Source organism: Phaenicophaeus curvirostris, chromosome 1, assembly GCF_032191515.1.
Source record: "Phaenicophaeus curvirostris isolate KB17595 chromosome 1, BPBGC_Pcur_1.0, whole genome shotgun sequence".
Lineage (NCBI taxonomy): Eukaryota > Metazoa > Chordata > Aves > Cuculiformes > Cuculidae > Phaenicophaeus > Phaenicophaeus curvirostris.
Window position 1 is genome coordinate 113,333,107 of NC_091392.1, and position 23,388 is coordinate 113,356,494.

At 46.0% G+C, this 23,388-nt stretch overlaps 1 protein-coding gene across 5 annotated transcripts in view; it reads right to left on the minus strand.

Moving 5' to 3' along the window:
* The window catches only part of RUNX1 (RUNX family transcription factor 1), a 172,744-nt gene that overhangs the window by 63,259 nt on the left and 86,097 nt on the right, over positions 1-23,388 (minus strand). For 4 of the 5 annotated variants that reach the window (XM_069871856.1, XM_069871848.1, XM_069871866.1 and 1 more), the window contains 2 exons: positions 13,579-13,832; positions 8,235-8,391 (listed from right to left, as the gene is read on the minus strand). In XM_069871856.1, the coding sequence (XP_069727957.1) occupies positions 8,235-8,391; positions 13,579-13,832 (411 nt within the window). Of the gene's footprint in view, positions 1-8,234; positions 8,392-13,578; positions 15,477-23,388 lie in introns of those variants that run through there. The other variant, XM_069871874.1, reaches the window with a different exon arrangement.

Sequence of the window (23,388 nt, forward strand, 5' to 3'; positions counted from 1 at the left end):
TGCTGTGTCACTGCTCAATGGCTCAGGGAGATGGAAAAACAGCAACAGGAGAACCAGATGGAAAGCACAGTTCAAAATAAAATTACTTAAATGCAAAGCTACCATCTTCTCACAGAAAATCCCTTCCAATTCTGAAGTCTAATAATAGTCCTTAACCCAGCTATAATTTCAGACCATTAATAAGCTGTTTGAGGTAGAAATTATCACCCACACTTTATAGGGAATGAGAAAGACATGAAAAGGTTCAGGCCCACATTCACAAGAGGATTTAGCTGCCTGGAGTGGGATTCAGGTTTGATTTAAATGCTTAAGTCCCAGATGACACCCCCCACCTCTCCCAGCGCCCCCACCCCCCCCCCCTCCATCCAGATGATGCCTGGCAGCAGATGCAGTGGATACCTGAGGGGAGCTTCACCTGCCAAACAGCCCTGTGACTTCAAGGCCACAAGCTCAACCTCCGGGAAGAAACATGTCGGTGTGGTCAGTCTGATGGGAAGAAACATCTCAATGTGGTCAGTCTGGCTCTGACCCACAGTCTGAGTCCTCCCCTGCCCCTCTCCTGAGAGCTGCTGCTCAGGGCTCACACTCTGACACAGCTCCTCATGGTGGACCCTTCTCTTATTGTAAGAGTTAAAGCATTTCTCCAGGGAAGTTCTCTGCTCTGTAGGATGTGCCTCAGATGTACACTTTGCAGCTCCTGAAGTGCATCCTGGCCAAATGGCTGCAGTGAGGTGGCAGAGTTCTCAACTCTGGCAGTTTCCTGACATGATGTCCTAATCCTGAGATCAGAAAAACCTCCATGTAATGGGTACTGTGGTTTTTGAAAGCTCCTACTCTGAGGCATCTTCCTTTCATGGTGCGTTGTCCTGTGAACCTAGGCAAAGCACTGTGAGACCCGCATTTTGTCTTGAGTCCCTCTCCCTTTTCCAGCATTGGCTTTCATTTAGGACCAGCTCCAGCCTGGATACCTGTTCAGACAGATGCTAGCATGCCTTAGTGCTGGGGCATGGAGCTGAAGCTGGGAACAAATGTGTTCCTTGCCATATGGAGTGATGAAAAAGATGACCTCTCAGCATGGCTGCGGGGAGAGGTAATAGGTACGAGGAACAAGGAAGTTGTAGGTTCACTGGAAGAGCAATGCATTGCTCTGAATATGAAAGGCAAGGAGCACGTTTATGATCACCAGGGCCATTTTAGGGACTTCCGCCTGCAGTGGCCTGAAGCAGGTGAATGCCAAAAGACAATCTGACAAGTCACTTCTTCGGTAGCCAGCTGAGCGTGGGAGTGTGCACTGGGACTGTTTACTCTGAGTTTATTTTCTTAGAGGAAGGACTCCTCCGTGCTGTCATTACACTAATGCAACGTGCATTGATTTCAGAGCTCAGAAGAGGTCTGGGTCACTCGATGGATATCCATGTAGTCAGAGATGGGGGAGATAACACTGCCATTACAAACTCGGGATGCGCCAAGTTCCACCAGAGACAACCTTCAAGCACAGAGCAAGCTCTGTGGCCCCAGATATGGATGCAGCTTTGTTACAGTTGTGGTACTTAAAGTCTAGCCTGTGGAAACTTTGTGGCCTTGCCAAAGCCTTTTCTTCAGTTCCTCCCTAAACTTCAGGGAACTGATGTGCACACACACTGCTCCAAGCACCGCCCTGCTGAAGAGCTCTTATGGCATCAAGCCTTCAAACCAGCTGCTTCATTCCTCCTCGCCTCTCTCCTTGGCCTCCAGAACCTACTCCCTCTCCTTCCTCCCTGCCTTCCTCCCTGCACTGCACAGCAGGCAGTTCCCTGAGCTCGAAGGGAATGGTAAGAAAGAGTGAAAGGAATTGAGGATAGTTCCTCACATTTTGAGGCCAAACCCTGCTCCTGTGATAAAGGCTCACACAGTAATCCCGACCTGTTATGAGAGACAGCAGCTTTCAAGGGGGACAAACAGGAAGAGCATCAAAAGAGGAGAGAGAACAAGAGACAAAGATTGATGCAGGAAGGGATGAAGGGAATAAGGTCAGTTTGGAGAGGGTGAGAAAATGATATTGAAATCATATCATGGGAAAAATAGGGGAGAAATAGGATGGGAGCAAAAGAGGTAGAGAGTCACACAACCTTAAGGTAATAGAAAAAAATGTCTATATCTTTGCTGACCCAAAAGGGTTTTAGAAGGGAACAGAGACTGATTGAGACTGATGAGATTTTAAGCACATGACTATGCTGGAAAAGACTCTCCTGACAGCAATTGTAAGCCACTGATTTGCAGTATCCTCTCTTTCAACAATCCTGAGTGAGCTGACAAGAACGGCATGCCAGAGGACAGTCATTTGAAGTTCACTAGCCAGCCCTGAAGCCAGGGTCCCAATTCATCTCTCAAAATGATTTTGTTTTGTTTACAAAATACCAGCTGTTATTTGAGTTGTAACACAGGTACATAGGTATATAGGTACACACAAAAATAAGTATTTCTTTACCAAACCTCAAGCAGTCTCTAAAGAAGGACACACTAAAGTAAAACACAAAATAAAAACAAAGTTTAAAAAAAGCTGAAGGGCAAACAGATCTCTTGAAACTATGTAACCTCTTCATCTAGCGAGGTACTTTATTTTCCCCAAGCATTATCCTGGTAAGCCCAACTCCTTTTATCATGGCAAAAAAAAAAAAAAATTGCTCAGAGGATAGCGTCTGCCTCATCCTCATCATTACCCTGAGTTTCAAAAATGTACAAGCAGAGCTCTGCAGAACCAAAAAATAGATTTATTGTTATTGGACTAAGGGCAGTCGTTCAGCACTTGGCATAGCCACTGTTTACAGCAGTAATGCTCCCGGAGACAGGAAGTTCTCCAAATCGCTCTCCCATTATTTTTCTCCTGTTGACGCTTTCTGATCGAGAGTTTTTTCACCCAGATGAAATTTTAAGTAACCCAGCAGAGAGTGTTTGGGAGCTGGCAAAGCCAGCCACAGTCATGCTCAGCCTCAAAGACCACATGATATTTAGAGACAAACCCCTGCACAGAGCTGCATCATACGTATACTTTCTTACACAATCAGCAATTCATGCAAACCCTGCTGCACGTAGCGAATGTGTGCTGAAGACAACTCGGGCAGCACTGGTGTAATGAGAAAGTTTTCTCCACTCCCCTCTTCCTGCCACTACGTCCCTGCCAAAGGCCAGCACCAAGGCAGTCACCGTCTTGAAAGGGCTGAGTTTGCTGATCAATTTAATGCTGACCCAGGCTTGCAACAGGAATCAGCTCCTCTGTACCAGTGTGGGGAATCAGGATGCTGAATTCTTTTGCAGCTACTCAGCTTACACATTAATCGCAATTAAAATAATTGACACAACTAAGCAACCCTAAGTCACTTAAAAATAAAATTATTGCTTCTGGCCTCTGCCTTTTAGAGAAAAAAATCACCATTCAGACCAGACTTGTGGTAGAAGAGTCCTGTGTTAAAGATCAGCCCTATTACACACACACACAGGGTGAGGACCAGCAGCGCGGTCCATTCCTTTGGCTGCTGCTCGTGGGTGGCAGGACTGGCAGCAACATCCCTGGGTGACCAGCGCTGGAGATGCTCCACTTTCCTACCTCAAGGGTTGTGCCAGTCTTGGCCACCCTAGCACGCCAGCAGGGCTGCAGCGTGGCTCAAACAAGCTGCCAGTTTCTCTATGGCCAAACTGCCCTCCTGCTGGCCATCCTGCGAGCCGCATACTTCTCAATCTAAAGTATAAATAAGCGGTTGTTTTTAAACTCCATCAATTGACTCTTTTCTCCAGTTTTGATTGCTGTTGGATTTTTTCTATTTTTGTCCTGCCTGGCAAGCACAGTTCATTGTTACTCCAGTATCTGATATTGTGTCCCCTGAAGCATTCCAATGGCTTGGACCAGGACCCAGCCGGCTGCCTAACACTGATCCTGTTGAATAGCATTCTCCTCTGTTTTGCACATACTTTTATAATTTTGAATATGTTTAAATGAAAAATAAAACAAATTTTAACAAAGCGCTCAAATAATGTAACCACAGGCTGAAGCTGCACAGAAAGAGCAAAATTATGACTTTGGAAGAGGAATAAAAATAAATGCACACAGAATCCAGGCCAGTAATTTCTGGGTTTTAAATATTTTTGACATTCCAGCTTAAACTGATTTTTCTTCCCCAAAACTATATCCAGTCCTGATGGAAGAAGCTTCTGATTATGCCTGGTAACCTCTCTCTGTCATGTTCTCTCACCAGCTACACTTGTGAAAAAGGAGTACTTCTTTGGCTCTGTAGAAACTGAAAACTACTGCAAAATTATTCATTCCAGATAGCTAGTAGGAAATATCAGGAAATATATACGTAGGCTTAATTTCCAGTTCTTTCCAAGATGCAGTTTTAAAAAAGGGCCTTGCTGGAAAGCTATCATGAAGCTCCAGCTCTCAGCTTTAGACTGAGAACTTCTACAACAAGCCAAGGCACTTCTCCACTAGCTACTATTATGATAACCTATTAATAATTATTTTCATCTGGAAAACATGTTTATTTGTTGTTTTTTTTTTTAATGTTACGTTCTACAAAGAAGATGGTTACTGGCATTAATGATTCCATGAGGAAAATATGTAATGCTTTCTGAGCCACTGAGTTTTCCCTCTCCAAAATAACTATTTGTTTTTAATTTTATCCAATGAACTTCTATGGTGTCAGGCTTTTTGCATCAGATGTATTTCATCATAGTAACCTAAACCAGTTCATTATACATTAAGAAAACAAAGTACTTCGCAGTAGTAGCATTTTGAAGTTTGAAGTGTTTATGAACACAGGGAGAAAAATAAGGATTAATTTTTTTTTAACCAGGTAATCAGGCAAAGGAGGGTGACACTGGCTGAAGTTTTAAACTACATTTTTCTTTCAGAAATTACTTACTCGGGCTTACAAGGCAGACGGGCAGGTTTTCCCAGTAGCATTCTCAAACTAGGGTGAGGAATAGTAACTCTGGAGCCCAGCCAATTCCAATGTAAATCTGTTTTATTTGGGAAAGTGAGCCAAATGCTTTAATGCAATGTCTCAATGTTTCAGGCAACTTGCAATATTCAACGTTCCCATTCTGAGTGTCAAGAAAATAAAGTGCTTTTTTTTTCTGTAATCCTCAATAACTGGCACAGGCAGAAGCGACTGCTTGCTGTTAGCTTCAAAATAAATGCTGAAACACAGTTCAGTTCTTTAAGCTTTGGCCAATATTGGGTTGGTGCATCTGCTCTGATTTCGTGACAGACAGGATCAGACCCTCAAGTGAGGGGAATCACTATAATACTCCCACAGTCAGCCCAGAGCTTCTTATTCACAGAGATGAAAATGCGGACAATAGTCTTAAATTTGAAATAGCTGCCAGATTTTCTTTCTAGATTTTATTTAAAGCCCACAGAGGAAAATTTTAACAATTTATTAAAATCGTCAAGAATTATAGTAACCTGATCTATTACAAGGAGAGAGTGGTGGCTTGCTGTCCATTCGGCAAGGTTTTTAGTGGAGATAGTTACATCTCAGCGATGGCCAATGCACAGGGAACCGTCACCTGTTGAAGCCATTCCTTCTTCTCCAGAAGGGATTTAAAATCACCCGAGGTACACAAAGAGCATCCACTCTGACCATAACCAACATGAACTTTCAATCACTGCTCACATAATACTCCTGGCATCACATTATCGCTGGTGGGAACTGAACTTATTCAAACTCAAATATTACACAGCAAACAAAGTTTTGGTTAATTTTCCTCCAGCGAAGTATCAAAGGAAGCTATGCCCTTTGAAGCAGCTACCTTACGCTTTAAGCTTTATACAACTCCAACAGAACAGCACCTCAGAAATCCCGTGCCAAATGCAAACAATCCCCACCTTTGGAAAACAATCCCTTGTTCAAGGAGTAAACAAAAGCATACATTAGTCACTCGCTCCAAAGATGGGCAGCCAGAGGAGGTGATGAGACTTAACCTCTAAGGCTGACTAATAGCACGCAGCATTCTCAAATCACTCCATCGCTTAAAGGATCCCAAGCCCCTGAATGTCATACGACATACAAGGTGTACGTCTGTGCACAAGCGATGGCAACTAGCAACCGCTTACGGTAAGGGGCTCAGTGATGTTCCCTGCCAAGATTCTCTGTATGAATAGGGACTGTTCTCTCTCAGCTGCTGGATTTTGACCTTGAAACTCACACAGTTCACTGTTATGATTTCTAGCTTTGCTACCGTGGCCAGGAACAGAACTACAGGTTTGTTTTTATTAGCTTCTCTGCCACTTTGCCAGCTATTCATTTGAATCGTCTAAACAGTCATCTCTGAATCATAATGCAAATTCCATTTACTGAAAAGGTGGAACCTTTAATATAACAAATGAACATGTTTAATGACTGATACTTTTAGACATTACAGCATCTCTCATGTTTTCAGTAAATGGATATAATTTTCTCAGCATTACCCTATTATTATTCTTTGCTAGCATTACGAAGCTACGTTCTCAGCTGCGGGTGTTTTCCACCAAGTGCATTTTTAAGACAGCCCAAATAGTACAATTTAAAAGACATTTCCCTCTGTACCCTCAGCTAAAAATGCTGTAGGATACAGAGGGTTCAGTCTGGTATTTTATTCTTAAAATGTATTTACTGCTTGCACTTAAGTTTGAACAGGGATGTACTCTTCTACAACTGCTGACTGTATTTATATTGGAAGAATATCTACAGATGCATTTCACTTCAAAGGCAAATAAAGGCTGTGGTGTATAATCAGAATAACTTCCTCTGTCCTCCTGATCTGTCTCCCATTTGGAATAAAACATTTTGAGAACGAGAGAGCAGAAGTGGGTCACCTTTGTAACTCTCCTGAAGCACACTCGTAACTCTTTTCGTGTTCATAAGAGCTACACATGTAACTGCACATCAGGAGATGGCTCGGATGCTCACGTGAAGAGAGAGGGAAGGAAAATAGTGAGGAGGGGTTAACGAGCCATGAGTACGCAGTGTGGTTCAGAGAGATTTAGTGTTAAAGCACTGAATTATCCCTAAATAACTCAAGGGTGCTTGGAACTAGGAATGAAACAGAAAAAGAATGCATAGGTAGATATCACATGAAGTCACATGCAAGATGCAATATTTTCCATTCTTGACCTTAAAACAGAGAGGCTGATCTTTTCTCCAAGCTTTCCCTGAGCAACAGCTCACCAGCCTCTCTTCTATGGGTTTGGCTGATCCCCCCCACCCATGTAAAGGGAACCCACTCACAGCAACAAGGGCAGTAATACAAGAAGAGTGCTTAAAATAATCTTGTAATAGAAGGGTAAACATGATTGCTTAGAATTTATGGGATTTAAGACTATGGACTAGAGCCAAAGAGTGGAGTTGTGAAGGGTCCTTCTGTTGATTTTACAGGCTTTTGGATCAAGCTTTGTACACCTGCCCACTCACACGCGATGTGAGCCGCACGTGTCAAATACTATTTGCAGCTTCCTAACGACATTTTTATATAGTTCTAGTCTAAGTCAGCTTTGATGCTTATTTGTTATTTATGCTCATAAAGCCTTTTTTATTTACATACTAGTAATTACTGGTTATCACGGAGATACGGATATTAAACTCATCTGTTTTATGGTCTATCCTATCCACCTTGCAGGAACACATTATGTAACAGGACTACTGCATATCATTCTACAGTTATTTCAGCGAAGGATAGGTCAGAAAAATTACCTTGCGCTCTTATCGGGTCGCGATGAACCCAGAAAATTTTTAGATCTGTGCAGGAATTACTCGCAATTTTAGGCTGACTCACTCTGTTACAGAAACAGCTTTTGCAGAGAGTGCCTGGGAGCCCCGAGATGGTCATCAGTCTTCACACAAGCTAAAAATATTCTCATTTTAAATTGAAAATATGCTATTTAAAGTTAAACATGAGTAGTAGTGCACTGTTCTAAATTTGATGGGGCAGCTTCCAGAAATGTGACTTTCTGCTTACGTGATTTTTATTTTTTTAAGAGATTTTACTGTTTAAAAACTAAAGTAAGATGGTGGACAGGCTAGGATAAAACAAGGAAAAATAAACAGCTAATTCTGTGGTAATTAGAATAGCTAATTTCAAATTAGCTTACTCCATATCTTGCAGCATTCCCCGCTGCAGAAAACTCAACATATGCTGTCTTCAAATTCCCCGCACGTAACCAGAACTTGACATAGTTAATGAACATGACCAAAGTGTAGTTGAGAAAAAATACATACCTCTTCCACTTCTACCCACAAATCGGAGGTCGTTGAATCTTGCTACTTGGTTTTTCATAGCAGCTGTGGCATTCCGGAGTTCTGCAGAGTAGTTTTCATCGTTTCCAGCCATCACTGTTACCAGCGTCCCATCGGGCACATCTCCCAAGGCCACCACCTGTGAGATCAAGGAGCAGAAGTCTCAGCTTGCTTATGCAACATTTAATTTGAGGTGCAGAAGATCAATAAGTAACATGATAAAACAGGAGGAAGCAGCAACAGCAAAAACATTTGAAGACTAAGAAGCTGCATGGGTAAAACAGGAATCGCTTCCTTCCCTAGTTCGCAGAGCTACCTAAAAGTTTTTACATTGGTGCACCTCTGAAATACACAGAAAATGTGTATGGCAACACGGAGTATACATGAAATAAGCACTCCAAAATATATTCTTGTAATTGTCAATAAATAAATTCAAGTAGCAGAAACCAATTCTGTTTTGAATTACATCATTAACGCTACTTTTAAACTACAGCAGAGTCAGCACAATGAAGGAAAAGTAAAATTCAAGAGAAAACAAAATCAAGTCAATCATCTCGTGGACACAGAGCGTGAGAGTGCCCACAACTGCACCTGTTCCCTATCTTCTCCTCTCACCGCTCTGTTCAGTAAGTCCATGGAAAAAGCAGGCCTCAACCAAATGTTTAATCACAACTTACTGAACAATTTCTTTTTTTTCCTTTAGAAGCATGAAAGCAAATCATTGCCTTAAGACCTCACCGCAACCTGGTGGATGGAAATCATGGTCTGAACTAATGAAATCTGCAGTCGCTCAGACAAAGGCTTTCACCTCGTCCAAAGTATTTGCACTGTAGCTCCTTGATCTAGCAAACAAATACTTAGGAATACAGTATTTGCTGAATTTTTGATGCAATGTACTGAGCGATACATAGATTTCTAAACTTAAATTTTCTGACTTGTATCTTCAATGTTCACACTTGCTAAATGATGAAAAAAATAATTTTATCTTATCTTGAGTGGGACTGAATTCTTAAGACAATTTTACCCTGCCACAATCAAACGGATGTCTGGTGCGTCTCTTGATTTACTTTGGCAAAAGTAAGACCTTGAATTAGCTCCCCTATCATACTGTTTTTTTATTCCGTTGCTGTCCCCCAATTAAGCCTACAGTAGTGACCTCAGGACTACTACCAAAAAAGAGAAAACAGAGAAAAAAAAAAAACTAGCTAGTTTATATTTCCTCTTTTACACATTCTAAGAGGAAGTAGTCCTGCATCATGTCTTCTGAGTTGCAGCTCAATATTTTTCCTTCCTCTTAAGTGTTTTCTAGCTTACGTCTATGCAGTTATAATTGACTGAAACTTGTCACAGTGCAGTTGTATTTCTTTTAGTTTCTAATCATACTTTTCCTTTCCAAAAAGCATCAGCTGCACCTTCATTTGCTTCATCTCTGATGCTTATTCCCCAGCCACAGCTACCTCTGATAATATGAGAGAGGTCTCCAGTCTCGGGTATTACACAGCCTTTCCTTCTATAGGAGGCTGCGCTTCTCACTTCAGTGCTCTTCCTTTTGTCACCCATAACCCTTATTTTCACTTCCACATGCGAAGTTAAAATCACTGTGTCAAAATTCCCTCTTTACGATATCTACTTCAACTTCCTCTTTCCCATTCCTATGCAGCCCAGGCTTTTGGGTTTTTTTGTTCTCCTCTGTGTGCCGTAATGCATTTCTGTGGCCTGTGCTATGCTCAGCATTGCGCTTTTCAAATTTCCCTGATCTTGGCATAAATAAGCCCCTGCTTGAAATGTTGAAGCTAGTGTTTTCTCCTTGCACAGTGTTGTGTAATAAGGCATGTTGGTTCCGAAGACCAGCAACTGTGAACCCAACGGGTTCACCCTGTTCTTAAAAAGTTGCTGTAAAACCTTAATGCGTGTACATATATTAAAAGCATAAGAAAGGGAAAGAGGAAAATCAAGACACTACCCTCAGGTGCCTGTGGTGCACATGGTTTTGCATTTTCGTTTCAGGAAATACATGCTAGCATTTTAAGGGATGAAAAACCTTTGTGAATCCAGTGTTAGTTGTCTCTTACAATACTGTTTTCAAATTAGGCTGAAGACAACCTCAGGAATAAGACACGTGAAGAAAATATTAGAAACAAGTATAAAAACTGCACAGCCCAGAAAAGAAACTCAAGTTAAAAGGTAGAGATAACAGAAACAGGAAAACAAATATTTACACCAGCAAACAGGCTAAACAGATAAGTTTGGACTTGCTGACTGGAGATATTTAGTATTTTGTTGTACTCTTTAGCTGTTAAAAATATGTATTTCCAGAGAAGTCAGAAGAGTTGCAGCGCTGTTAGATGTATAAATAACCTACTCCTGCCACACCGATCAAACAAAATTAGCCTTTAAAATTAAGATTTAGATTCTTTCTTAACAGTAATTGGACAATGAGTCTATATGGCATCTTACAAGAGTTATTATGCATTATTTTCTGAGCTTCTCAGAATCATTCTTTATTTTTTAAAAAAATATTTCACGGAAATTATTATTTCAGTTTGAAATAATATGCTGATCCCAAACTACAAACATCAAGAATGAATTTTTATAAGGAAGCATAAAGAGTAAATTCTGACTCTTTTTATCTATGCAGTGGTCTTTAGCAAATATGTGACAAAACTCAGCGCTTTTTTTTTTGTCAGATGCAAATTGGCAGCATAGATCTGCACTCAATTTTTCTAGTTCCCGTTCCGAGTGATCTTAAAAATCGCGGCTTTTAAAAATGCCTTTTCGAATATTCAATATTTAGTATAAAACCAATGAGATGGTTTCTCGTGTGTAGATTGTTTCAGGACTAATTTCTCAGCATTGGGAGCGTTTTTGGAGGGGGACGCGGAGCAGTCCGGCGCTCGGGCAAGCAGGTGTCTCCCCGGCACAGCGTTTCGGGAGGTTATAAGGAAACCTGGTTGTTTGATTTGTTTGGTTTTGCTTTTGCTTTTTTTTTTTTTTTTTTTTTTTTGGTGCTTGCGTATTTCTGGTTCGAACTCCCTCCGCGTTACAAACGCTGTTTGGAGAGCCTGACCCTTTTACTCTGTTTGCAGAAGTTGGGAGCGGGCTTGCTAGTTAAAGCAGAGGGTTGCACTGGCTGCAAGGAGGGAGGGAAACGAGGAATGAGGGTGGCACTGGATATCTCTGGAAACCAGCCCCCCTCGGAGGTTATTGTCGCATCACCAGGGCATCCTTGCCCGGGATGGCGAGGGGCAGCGGGGGCCCGGCCGCTGCTGGTTCCCGGCTCCCCGGCAGCAGCGGGAAGAGCCTCGTCGTGGTTCCCTTCCCCCCCCGCTTCATCCCCCGCCGGTGACACCTCGTCCCCCACCCGTGACACCGCGGGGACCCCCCCGGAGCAGCCGCGGCTGGGGGCTGCGGGTTTCCACGCCTGTTCCACCGCCCCAGCGCCTTCCAGGAGGGGAGCTTCCCGAGGCAATTAGCAGCAGCTGCCTGCTGCGTGGGTGACAGCGTAACAATTAATCTAAATGTGTGAATTTAGGATCCGACTCTGCTGATGCGTTCCTGCCTTTTCCCCCAGACGTGCGAAAACCCAGAAAAATGAGGCTTAAAAGTTTTCCCTCAAGCGCCTCCTCCCCAGGATTTCCCGAAGTTCTGGGAGCTGAACTTGGTTCCCTTCTCCTCCCTCAAAAAGTCTCAGGGCTGGTCGCCTTCAAAAAAAGTTGCACTGAAGGCGGTCGGTGTGACCGCAAAACAAAGCGTGAACTTTACAAATCCTGATCCTAAGTCTAACCCCGGGGCTCCTAGGAAGCCGCATGCCTCTGCGGCTCCCGTCTCCTAGAAAAGGATAACGAGAATTACCTTTCTTTCCCTTCTCGAAAGCGGATCTGCATCAGAAGCAAGAAAAGCAGCACAGGCAAGGAGTTAGCGACAGACCAAATTAAAAAAAAAAAAAGAGGGTGACCAAGGCAGGGATGAATTTTACTTGAACCTGGGTAGCGGGCAAGCAAGGCCGAGTAGGAGATGAAAACGCAGCTTTCTGCAGGGCTCTGGAAACGGGACAAGTCCGAGAGGCTGCAGGGGCTGCCCAGGGTAGGCCCTGATATTTACTATTATAAAAAAAACCAGCCCGCGAAAAAAATGAAATATATGATTTTTTCCGAAGAGCCTGAGGAGGGACCCGCTGTGGGCGGCTGCTGGGGGGGCCCGGAATCCTGCATCCCTCTGCCACGGGATGCGCCGGCATCTGCTCCCCAGGACAGCCAAACTTTTCGGGTCTGGCCATAATTTTATTTTATTTTATTTTATTTTATTTTATTTTATTTTATTTTATTTTATTTTATTTTATTTTATTTTATTTTATTTTATTTTATTTTATTTCGTTTCCCCCTCCTCCCCATCTCGAGCAGAGCCGCCCCGGGCTACCAGAGTTATGAATGGGCCGGAGAGGGAGGCAGGGGCCGGAGGGAGCCTGCAAAGACCAAAGCCTGCCCCGCCGCCCCAGCTCGCCCCAGCGCTTTCCCACGGTGTCCCGAGTGGCAGCGGCCGCGGAGGGAGGGATGGAAGGAAGGATGGAAGGAAGGTTAGGAGGAAGGAAGAAAGGATAGAAGGAAGGAATGATAGAAGGAAGGTAAGAAAGAAGAAAGGATGGATAGAAGGAAGGTAAGAAAGAAAGAAGGATGGAAGGAAGGAAGGATTTCTTCACTATGGAGTGGTGAGGCACAGGTTGCCCAGGGAAGCTGTGGCTGCCCCATCCCTGGAGGTGTTCAAGGCCAGGCTGGATGGGGCTTTGAGCAGCCTGATCTGGTGGGATGTGTCCCTGCCCATGGCAGGGGGGTTGGAATGAGATGATCTTTAAGGTCCCTTCCAACCCAAACTGTTCTATGATTCTATGGAAGGAAGGATAGAAAGAAGGATGGAAGGAAGAAAGGAAGGATGGAAGGAAGGATAGAAGAAAGGAAGGATGAGAGGAAGGAAGGATGAGAGGAAGGAAGGAGAGGAAGAAGGAAAGATAGGAAGGAGGAAAGATGGGAAGACGGAAGAATGGGGAGAAGGAAGGATGGGGAGAAGGAAGGATGGGGAGAAGGAAGGATGGAGAGAAGGAAGAATGGAGAGAAGGAAGAATGGAAGGAAGGATAGGAAGAAGGAAGGATGGGAAGAAGCGTGGGGTCGGCTGCGCCCCATCGCTGTCCCCGACGCGTCCTCCCCGCCGGGTCCCGGTCCGGGTGCGGTTCCCATCCCGGGGCTCCGCGCCCCCCCCCCCCCCCCCCCGCCCCGAGCCCCGGGGACGCGCAGCCTGCCCCGCCGCCCCGGCCCCAGCGGCCGCCAGACGTACCTTGAAGGCGATGGGCAGCGTCTTGTTGCAGCGCCAGTGGGTGGGCAGCACGGAGCAGAGGAAGTTGGGGCTGTCGGTGCGCACCAGCTCCCCGGGGTGGTCGGCCAGGACCTCCACCATGCTGCGGTCGGCGCTGCGCAGCTTCCCGGGCAGCGCGGCGCTGTGCTCGGCGCCGGGCAGCGGCAGCGGCTCGCTCATCTTCCCGGGGCTCAGCGCGGTGGAGGGCGGCGTGAAGCGGCGGCTGGTGCTGGTATCTACGGGGATACGCATCACAACAAGCCCGTTGAGTGAGAGACCTCCGCGGGGTTTTTACAAAACAGCCAAACGAGAGCGACTCTTCGGCGACCGGCTCCCCGGGGACCAACATAAACGGATACGGGCAGAGGACCCGGGGGAAACTCGCTCCTACGCCAGTCCCCGAAGTTAATTTTTTGCTGAAGGCGGCCGAGATAGCGAGCGCGCCGAGACTTAACTCTTGGCTTCCCGGCGCTGCGGAGCAGGTCGCCTTAATCCCATAAGCGAAAGGGTGGTCCGTGCGGGGCTTTACCGCGGCGCCCGCGCATCTAGGCTGCGAAAAGTTATCGGGGAGGGGGAAGCTCCTTCCAAACCCCCGAGCGCCGTGGGAAAAACGAGGCAGGTCATATACGAGACGCGGTCAGAAAGACGCGCAAAGCCCGGGCTTCCCAGAGAGTCGGTTGCCTATCGGTTTCTTCCAGGTGATTTCTCTACAGTCCCAAGAGAAAGGAAAAAGCCTCAGCGTCTTCCGTAGGCAAGAGGGAAATTCAGGGTCAGTCTTCAGAGAAGGCAGCAGGCGAGCTAGACTTTCTGATCAAAGGTCAGCTGGCTACAACCGCATATAGATAGATTCACGTACACACACGCACGCACACACACATATACTGTCCTTCATAAAATATTTACGGTATAATCTGTAGAGAATTTAAACACAACAGGAATCCATTAATGTTCTCTGCAAGATATTTTTTTTTTAAGCAGCCTTGAAAATCAGCTTCAGTAGTTTGGTTCGCATCGCTCTAAGACTACTCATGTCACGACCTCTCAATCATTCTTCCGCAAAAAAAAAAAAAAAAAAGGAAGAGCTCAGTGCAAGGTATTCAGGCTTTAAGTCTCTACGTCTGTAGTTGTCTTTGGTATAACATCTTTCATCAGATTAAAGAAAGGTCGCAGCCGATCGCAGGCTCTGAGGCTAAAAGGTCCACAGCTGAAAACTTGGGTTTGGGGATGTTGGTTAAATTGTGGGTTCTCTCTGTGGTTTTGTGTGTGCAACAGCGCTCTCTCTCTCTCACTCACGTCTTCCTCAGCAGTCAAACCAACAGTCTGCAACAACTTCGGCACTCATTGCCAATTCTATTTTTTTTTTTCGGTATCTGAGGCAGTCTTCCTCTAATTCGGCCGCAGGAACCGGCCGCCTAACAATATTTTAACCGCAGCAGGTGGAAACCTTTGGGAAACATCCCCCGGCCAGCGGGATGGACACTGCCAGCCTGTGCGGGGAGCCCCCACGCACACACTAAGAACCAAAAGCAACCAACTATTTTCTTAAAAAAACCCCCGATTTATAAAAAAAATATAAAAATTATAATATATATATATATGATAAGCCACTACTTTTTTGAACGACAGAAAGCTTTCCTTCCGTAAAACAGGTCGGGGGTGGAGGAGCCGCGGATCCCTACGGAGAGAGAGAGACGGGAAGAACCGGGGAAAATAACCCCCCCTCCGCAAAAAAAAAAAAAAGAAAAAGTTGCCAGAAGCGACAGTCCGCAGCCCAGCTCAGAGGACGCGCATTTCCACAGCGGAGAAGCTCTGGGTCCTTCTCGGGAGCCGCGGGGAACGCGAGGAGCTCGCAGGCTCCGGGCACGGCCGCTCCGCTCCCCGCTCCGCCGCTCGGGGCCCGCCCGGCGCCCCCCGCGCCCGCCGCCGCCGGCGGGATGAATGGAGGTGGCCGGGAGCGAGTCGGCTGCGGCGGGCGGAGTGCGGAGGAATGTCATTCCCCCGGCTGCTTTGCATACGGGGAGGGCGCCGGCCAATCGCGGGGCTCCCCGGGAGCCGCCGGGGCGCGGCCGCGGGCCAGGGGCTCCTGGAATTGGCGCGCCCGCCGCCGCCGCTACCGTGGGGGAGCGGGGGGTGAGCGCCGGGTCGGCGGGACGCCGCCACCGCGCCCTCGGACGCGGCCCGGGGAGGCGCTCCCGCGGCCGCCCGCGGCTCCGCTTTGCCCCCCGTTCCCTCGCCCGTCGCTTACGGGACGCGAGGAGCCCGCCGGGCGCCCGCCCCGCCGCTCCCCGACCCCGGGGGACCCCCCGTTGCCGGGACCTTCCAGCCCCGGGTGGGGGCGCGGCTGCCTTCCGGGCTGGGCTGGAGTTACTTTCTTTGGGGTTTAGTGGTTTTCTTTCTGGTTTTTTGTTTGTTTGTTTGTTTTTCTTTTACTTTTTTTTTTTTTTTCGGAGCTGGCGTTCTAGTGGGAGGTGTCCCTGGCCACGGCAAGGGGGGTTGGAACTGGATGATCTTTTAAGATCCAGCCCTAACCGTTCCACGAGCCTACGCTAACCCTAACCGGGAACGGGGCGATCCCCACTCGGAGCCTCCTCCCGTCCCCGCCGCGCTCTTGGCACGGGCTCGGGGTTCCCTACGTGGAATTTCCCCCCCTCCCCCCGCTCCCCTAGTTCCCCCGCGCCCGCTCCGCCGGCTCGGCAGCCGCGGGTGGGTGGCGGCGCCCCGGGTGCGCTCGGAGCCGCCTCCCGCCGCGGGGAGCCGGGACCGGGGAGTGCAGCTCCGCGGCCCGGCCGGCAGAGGGAGCCCGCCGCCCGCCGGCCGAGGGGACAGCGGGGCTGGAGCGCGTCCGGAGAGGGGAACGGAGCTGGGGAAGGGGCTGGAGAACGAGCGCGATGGGGAGCGGCTGAGGGACCCGGGGCTGTTCAGCTGGGGAAAAGGAGGCTGAGGGGAGACCTGGGCGCTGCCTGCAGCTGCCTGGAAGGAGGGTGGGGGGAGATGCGCTTCTCCCCAGCGACAGGAATAGAGGGAACGGCCTCAAGTTGCGCCATGGGAGGTCCAAATTAGGCACCGGGAAAAATTTCTTTACCAAAAGAGTTCTCTGAGGCTGCCCAGAGAGGCAGTGGAGTCCCCATCCCTGGAGGGGTTTAAAAGACGGGGAGATGAGGCGCTCGGGGATGCGCTTGAGTAGTGGGCGGCAGGTACGGTCGGAGCCGATGATGTCAGAGGTTTTTTCCCACCCAGCGATTCTATTCTATTCTATTCTATTCTATTCTATTCTATTCTATTCTATTCTATTCTATTCTATTCTATTCTATTCTATTCTATTCTATTCTATTCTATTCTATTCTATTCTATTCTATTCTATTCTATTCTATCCCATTCCATTCTATCCCATTCCATTCTATCCCATTCCATTCTATCCCATTCCATTCTATTCCATTCTCCTGCTGTTGACGCTCGCTGGTTTACACGCGATTAAGCTGAAAGCAAGGCTGAGCGCCCTGGATGAGGGGAATCGGCTCCCGGGAGCCGCCGCCGGGGAGCGAGAGGCACCGGGTGCGCGGGGAGTTCGGAAATCCACCAAACCCACGGGGCGAGCGCCAGCCCTACGTCTCCTCGCACCCACCCAGCGTGGGTCTGGAGCTGTTTCCCCTCCCCAGGAGGTCGCGAATCGCCTCTGCGCCACCGTCCCTCGGCGGGGGAACCGGCGAGGCGGCTGCGGGGCCGCCCCGCGGCACCTCCGCGCCGAGGGATGGCGGCTTCATCCTAGCATCACCTCTCCCCTTGCCTCCTTCCCACCTGCCAAGGGACGCGGGGCTGGTTTTCTGTGCCCTCCTGCGCTCAGCCCGCAGGTTCCTGCCGCCCTTGGAGCGGGTCCCTGTTTTCTGCAGGCGAATCTGGTGCGGGAAGCTCCCTATTTCTCACCAAGTGTCAGTGGTTTGTGCTGGAGTTTCCTTCTTTCTTTTTTCTTTTTCTTTCTTTTTTTTTTTTTAATTTCATCTTTTACACAGATACTTCTTTTTTTTTTTTTTATGGAACTGTCCCAAATTTAAATTGTTAGGGAGAGGTTTCTTTCTGTTTCAAGGAAAAAAAAAATATACAGTCAAATGACTGTTATAAACTACAGCTTAAAAAACCCATCTGGGGTGTATTTGTGGCTGATAAGTTTTTACAGGCATTGTAGAGCTAAGAAGAGTTATTTTACTGATGTACCTACACCTACATACATCGCTTAAAATGTTAAAATATTCATGTAGTTTTCTTTTTCTTTTCCTTTTTTTTTTTCCTCTTCCCCCCATCTGTTTTAGCCAAGAGATAGCGAGTATTTTGTATGTAAATTAATGAATGAAATTAATGAATTAAATAAATAAGCTGAATTTCACTCCCTGCTCTGCATCCTGTCATAATCTGAGCTCCTTATTCTAAATACAAAATCAACCTGATCTATTACACACGTGGGTAGTCAAAAAGATACAGAATGCCGCGATTTAAGAGAAGGTGCAGAAAATACTACGTGCTTACAGTTTTCTCTAACTTAGCAACATTATCAATGCTGAGACGAAGGACGTTAATGTAGACTGAAGACGATAGTATTCTTTTTTAACTGCATAAGAAGCCTAGATTTTACAAGCTAATTTTCAGAGTTAAGTAAGAGAGGGTAGACAGGGAAAATACCAGGGTGAGGATATTATGATACAGATCGAGCTATGTATTTTGCATGGCCATTAACACTACCTACACGTACTACACGTGGGTTCTTCGTGGGTTGGTTGTGTTGGGTTTTTTTTTTAAGTTTGCTAAGCTATTATAGTCTTCCTTGTAATTTTATATTTGCATGACAAAGAGAGGAATTCTCATAGGAATTTACTGTCCCCTTAGTCTATCTTGTGCAAGTCCTCTGGAAGAATGGGAATTAATGAGTTAAGCAGCTTGTGGGAATATCAGTGATAAGGCAAAGCAAGAAAACGATGCAGGGTGTTTAAAGCTGATTTTTCCTCCCACATGGTTAGGACTTGCACTGCACAGTCAGTCTCTTCTGCATCAATCCTTTTGAGGCAGGAATCACGACTGGAGTTATAACTTTACCAATTCACATTCAGCACAGCTTACATTTGTATTTTGACATCAATTTATTACAGCCGTAAACAAACCACAAGTGAATCTCTATCTACCATGCCTTGCTTCTGTCGTGCAGGATTGCTCGACCACAAAGCAGTGAGCTTTTTACATAATACAGTTAAGCAAAAGCTTTGGAAATAGGAGAGAGGGAGCAACAATTTAGGGATGAATTTTAAGCAGCCTAAATTGCAGAGCATGGATTGGAGCCTGAACACAATAGAAGTTCCCACTACACAGGTAAAGATTCCCTGGCCAAGCAGGCAGCAATGGCCACTTATTTGCAACGGACTGAAATTTTGTGGGATGGGAGAAAACTTGCACAAGGCAGGCATCAAAACATCTTGTTTAAAGAGAAAAAAAGTGCAGACCTTAACAGACCTGGCATACATATCATATGAACACAAACTGAGAGACCTGTCTACAGACCCTCACCTTACTAACACTTAAAAACATGCCTAATCTCATTGCTGAATGCAGTAGGAATCTCTTTGGGGATTGCAGTTACACATGTACTTAATTGTTGGGAGCATCTGGGCTTGAAGTGGCATTATCCAGTGGGTCAGCTCCTACCTCTTGCACCTTAATATATGTATTAAGGCCATGTTAAAGATGTTTGTAGTGGTGTAAGTGTGTCTTGCTTCTGCTAGTGATGAATCAGTGGGTTAATGCCTTTGAATAAAATTTGTAGGACCGGGCTTCTGAATTACCCCTGCAAGTATTTGTTGAATAGCTCTTACCATCACGGGTAATTCCACTGACTGACCTGAAAAGAATTGCTATGGTGATATATTCAATTATTTTTGGGTTACTGGAATAATGAAACATTGCACAGAGAAAAGCAGCAGCTAGTACATAAAAAGACAAGATGATTCTTATTTCCTGCAGAACTCCTCACTGCTATGAAATATGTATCTTTCATCTTGGCATGTAAAGTACACTGAGATGCAAGGTGGCCAGCATGATACAGGGGGAATGTGGCCAGGACTACGCAGGGTATGCTGTCTAACTTCCCTCTGTTTCTGGGAGTGGGGAGTGCCTAAACCCCTCCAGGGATCTCATCTTTGGTCTCTTTTAACTGATACAAGGTTATTCACTCTGGAAGAGGGGAAACTGGCTGCAGCTCAGTTTATGCAAAGCAGAGGGGTTGTGAGGAGAGATGAAACAACATATATTCATTCAATACCTTTAATATGGGTATCTCATTGCTTGTGACCCGAGATTATCACTGAAAAAGTTCACAAGGGCTCTCCATTCTCTTTAGGACCTCCAGATGATAAGAATGGTCAAAAGCCTATCTCTTTCTTCCTGGGCAGAAGCTGTGAGCCTCCTTTTCAAACAGGCCAGACCAACTCATGCTCTCGTCACTCAAACTATTCTAGAAAGTAAACATGACTCCGGTTTGAGGGTGTGCGGAATGGTTTGTCTGAGTAGTCAGCATGTTGTTGGAGACACAGATGGCAGGGATACAGACCTACATATGAGGGGAGATACCCTTTACCATTTCACCTCCCTCATCATTCTGAAACCACAGCCCCTAGAGCTGCATCTTGCTTGATTCAAATTATCAGCTGGTGGGAGCAATGGGCGTGGAGCAGCATACACCTGGGGAAGGACTGTTTTCAGGAGAGGCTAAACTGTGAATTTGCATCCAGGGTTAGCCCTGGCTTTGCAGGCCAATGAGTAGCTGCACATCCACCTAGGGTTTTGCTGGGTGAAGGAATGGCTCAAACCAACAGCCAAAGGAGAAGCTCAGACTGAGCAGAGCCCCACAAGGGTGAGTAGTGAAACAGATTTTGGCCATCTCTCCCTACAAGCATGGATGCAGTCTCAATGCTCAGCAATGCAGTTGAACCCAGCTGTGTGACTGATACAGCACCTCATCAGTGCCACCACCCCTGGAGGCATTTCTTCAAGGCACCAGTCCTCCCCATTCCTTCAAGGGGGAACTGTAATAATCATGAAGTTACTGCAGTAGCAGCCTGTGTTGGTGCCCCCTCTTCCTTACCCGCTTAGTCAGACTGGCTCAGCATTGCTGGAAGGTTTGTTAAGGGTCAAAGCCAAGGCTGGGCTAGTTCTTGTGCTCACCTGCTTTGGGCATGTGTCAGTGTGCAGGTGTGTGGCATGTGCTTGCCGCTAGCACCCAGAGCCAGGGGCCACGGAGCAGGGCAGAGGGTGCCTCTCTTCTCTTCCACTTCACAAGAAGCACCCCAACCTGGCTTTAAAAATGCTTGCTAAAATATCACCAATGAGACAGTTTTCTCCTTGGTCTTACATAGCTGACGATAAATGTGTGAGTAAGAAAGGAGACTGGGTTAAAGTTTCCACTGAAAAATACCTTGTGGTGGTTTGTCTTGTGTACGCTCCTCATACCTATGGACCAGACGTGTGAAATGCATTACTGTGCAGTTGGGATGCAATACATTTTGTCTTCTTTAAAGTGAAATTTGGCTACCTGATACACAATAAGCAGGGAGAGGCTATCTGGAGGTTCAGAAGTGGAGGGGTCGTGTCTAGAGCCAAGGGAGCATCCAGTCTGATTTTCCCAGCACTCAAATCCCAGGAAGTGCAACGGGTTTATTCCTGGCCACTGTGTTACTGGCAGTGTATCAGTGAATGAAAGAGATTACAGAGAAGGGCAGCCACAGTGATTAAAGGTCTGGAAGGAACTACCTATAAGGAAAGATTAAAGGAATTAAATACATACATATAATTTGGGGCAAAAGGGAAGCCAAGGGGACAGCATGATTGTGGTTTACAAGTACATGAAAGACAGCTATAAAGAGGAAGGGGGAGGAACTGTTTTCATTAGTGAAAAATGATAAGACAAGAAATAACAGATGCCAACTAAAGTAAAATGAGTTCAGTTTTAAGAGCAGGGGCAACATTGATCCTGAGATCAAATAGGCAGGAGAATATGCTCCCAGGGGAGCTGCAGATTCAACATCACTTGAACTTTTCAAGTCAGAGCTTGACAAGCACCTTGGAGGGGAAACTTTAAGAAATAGTAGAAGTGAAGCCAAAAAGTACTGGGATGTACTGCATGACCTAGAAGCCCAGATGATTTTGAGGCCATTCTAGAGGGCTGTGAAAAACAAACACAGGCAAAACCTGGATGGTTTCTTGCTCAGAACAGTTCAAAATTAAAAGAAGGGGGGGCGGGAAGAAAATTAGGCATTTAATATGATTCTACTGTGGCTAATCCCTAGAGGAGAAGCCAATTACTTGAAATACTTAAGAGTATGGGGTGGAGAAGGGAATGGAAATTGTTGAAAAGCTGCCATCTGGTATAAGTACTTTCTGGTTTGGAAACTTAAAAAATACACATTGTGTACCATTATACTATGCTCATTACATGCCTAGATTAATGCCGATAACATCACCCACACCTACTATTCTCTGTGGCATTTTATGTACTCAGTTTCATATCATAACAAACTCCAGCACTAATTGTAACATTTGGGCTTTTGATCTTCTGCTCTGGTAGGAACACTACAGATGCCTTGTACCAGCACATGGGGGGGGGAAAAGAGTTAAAAAAAGAAAAAAGTCTGTGTCCTTTGGTTCCAGGACATTCCAGAACAGCAGTAAAACTGACCCACCTGAACAGCAGGGAACAGCTCTGGCATAAGGAAGATTCTGCAGATGGTAGAGAATTAATATAACTACTTTATTCCCTTGTCCAGCACCTCTGAGGGCAAAGGCATGCTGGCGGAGCACAGCCCTGAGTGCTCTGTATGGCTCAAATCATACTGAAGAAGGCCTGATGATATTTTGATTTGTGCTAGGAGGTGCGCAGGCAGATTTTCCTCCTGTGCCCCAGACTTTGCTTCTGCAGTTAGTGGTGACAGACCCGACAGAGAATTAGGCCACTGAATGTACTCAGTCTAGGAAAAATAATTTACTATAGCCATGGTGCTAACAGGCAAATTGCAATGGCAGCATTCATGCTGCATCTAATCCAAACTACTTGGTATGGATTTGTCTTTCTCAGGGTCGGTTTGCTTTGGTTTCAATCAAGATTAAGTATCAACTATAAGGTTCCTATAGGGTCATAAGCAGGAGATTGACAGCCTCAGTGTACTTTTGGGACAAACTTGCTTTCCTAGGCACGCCTTCTACCCTTCACTGCTGACCTGGGAAGTTCTGGGACACCGTACATGACCTCTTTACTGGGAGGCTCTGCCAGTAAAGAAGTCAATTACAGGGGAGTTTTATAACATAAACATTTTTTTTCAGCAAATAAATGTTATTGAAACTTTGTACAGAAGCCTAAACCACTACTAATTTTAGCACAAATTTAAGACAGTGAAATTAAGACAGAAGGACTTTTAGATCCAAAATGTCCTTCCATTATCCTTCTAAATAAGGGATTTGTTGTTCAGGTCAACAAGATGCAGAAATGTTTTGATCCCAGGGAAAACTGTCTCCTGACAGCATAACATAAAGGAAGACAGGCAGTTTCTAGAGGAGGCTTTCTCAATCCCAGGCTCACAAGAAGAAAAGTCATAGCCTTTCAACACTTTGGGCTGGAGTTAACAGCTGGGAGAAATAAGGATGTTAAATGCATCCTTCTTCTTCCTGCATTACTTTCATGATTTAGAAACTATACCAGATGAGAACAATGAAATTAGAAGCATTCAGAAGAAAATTATGACCATATTCCCTATATGACACTGT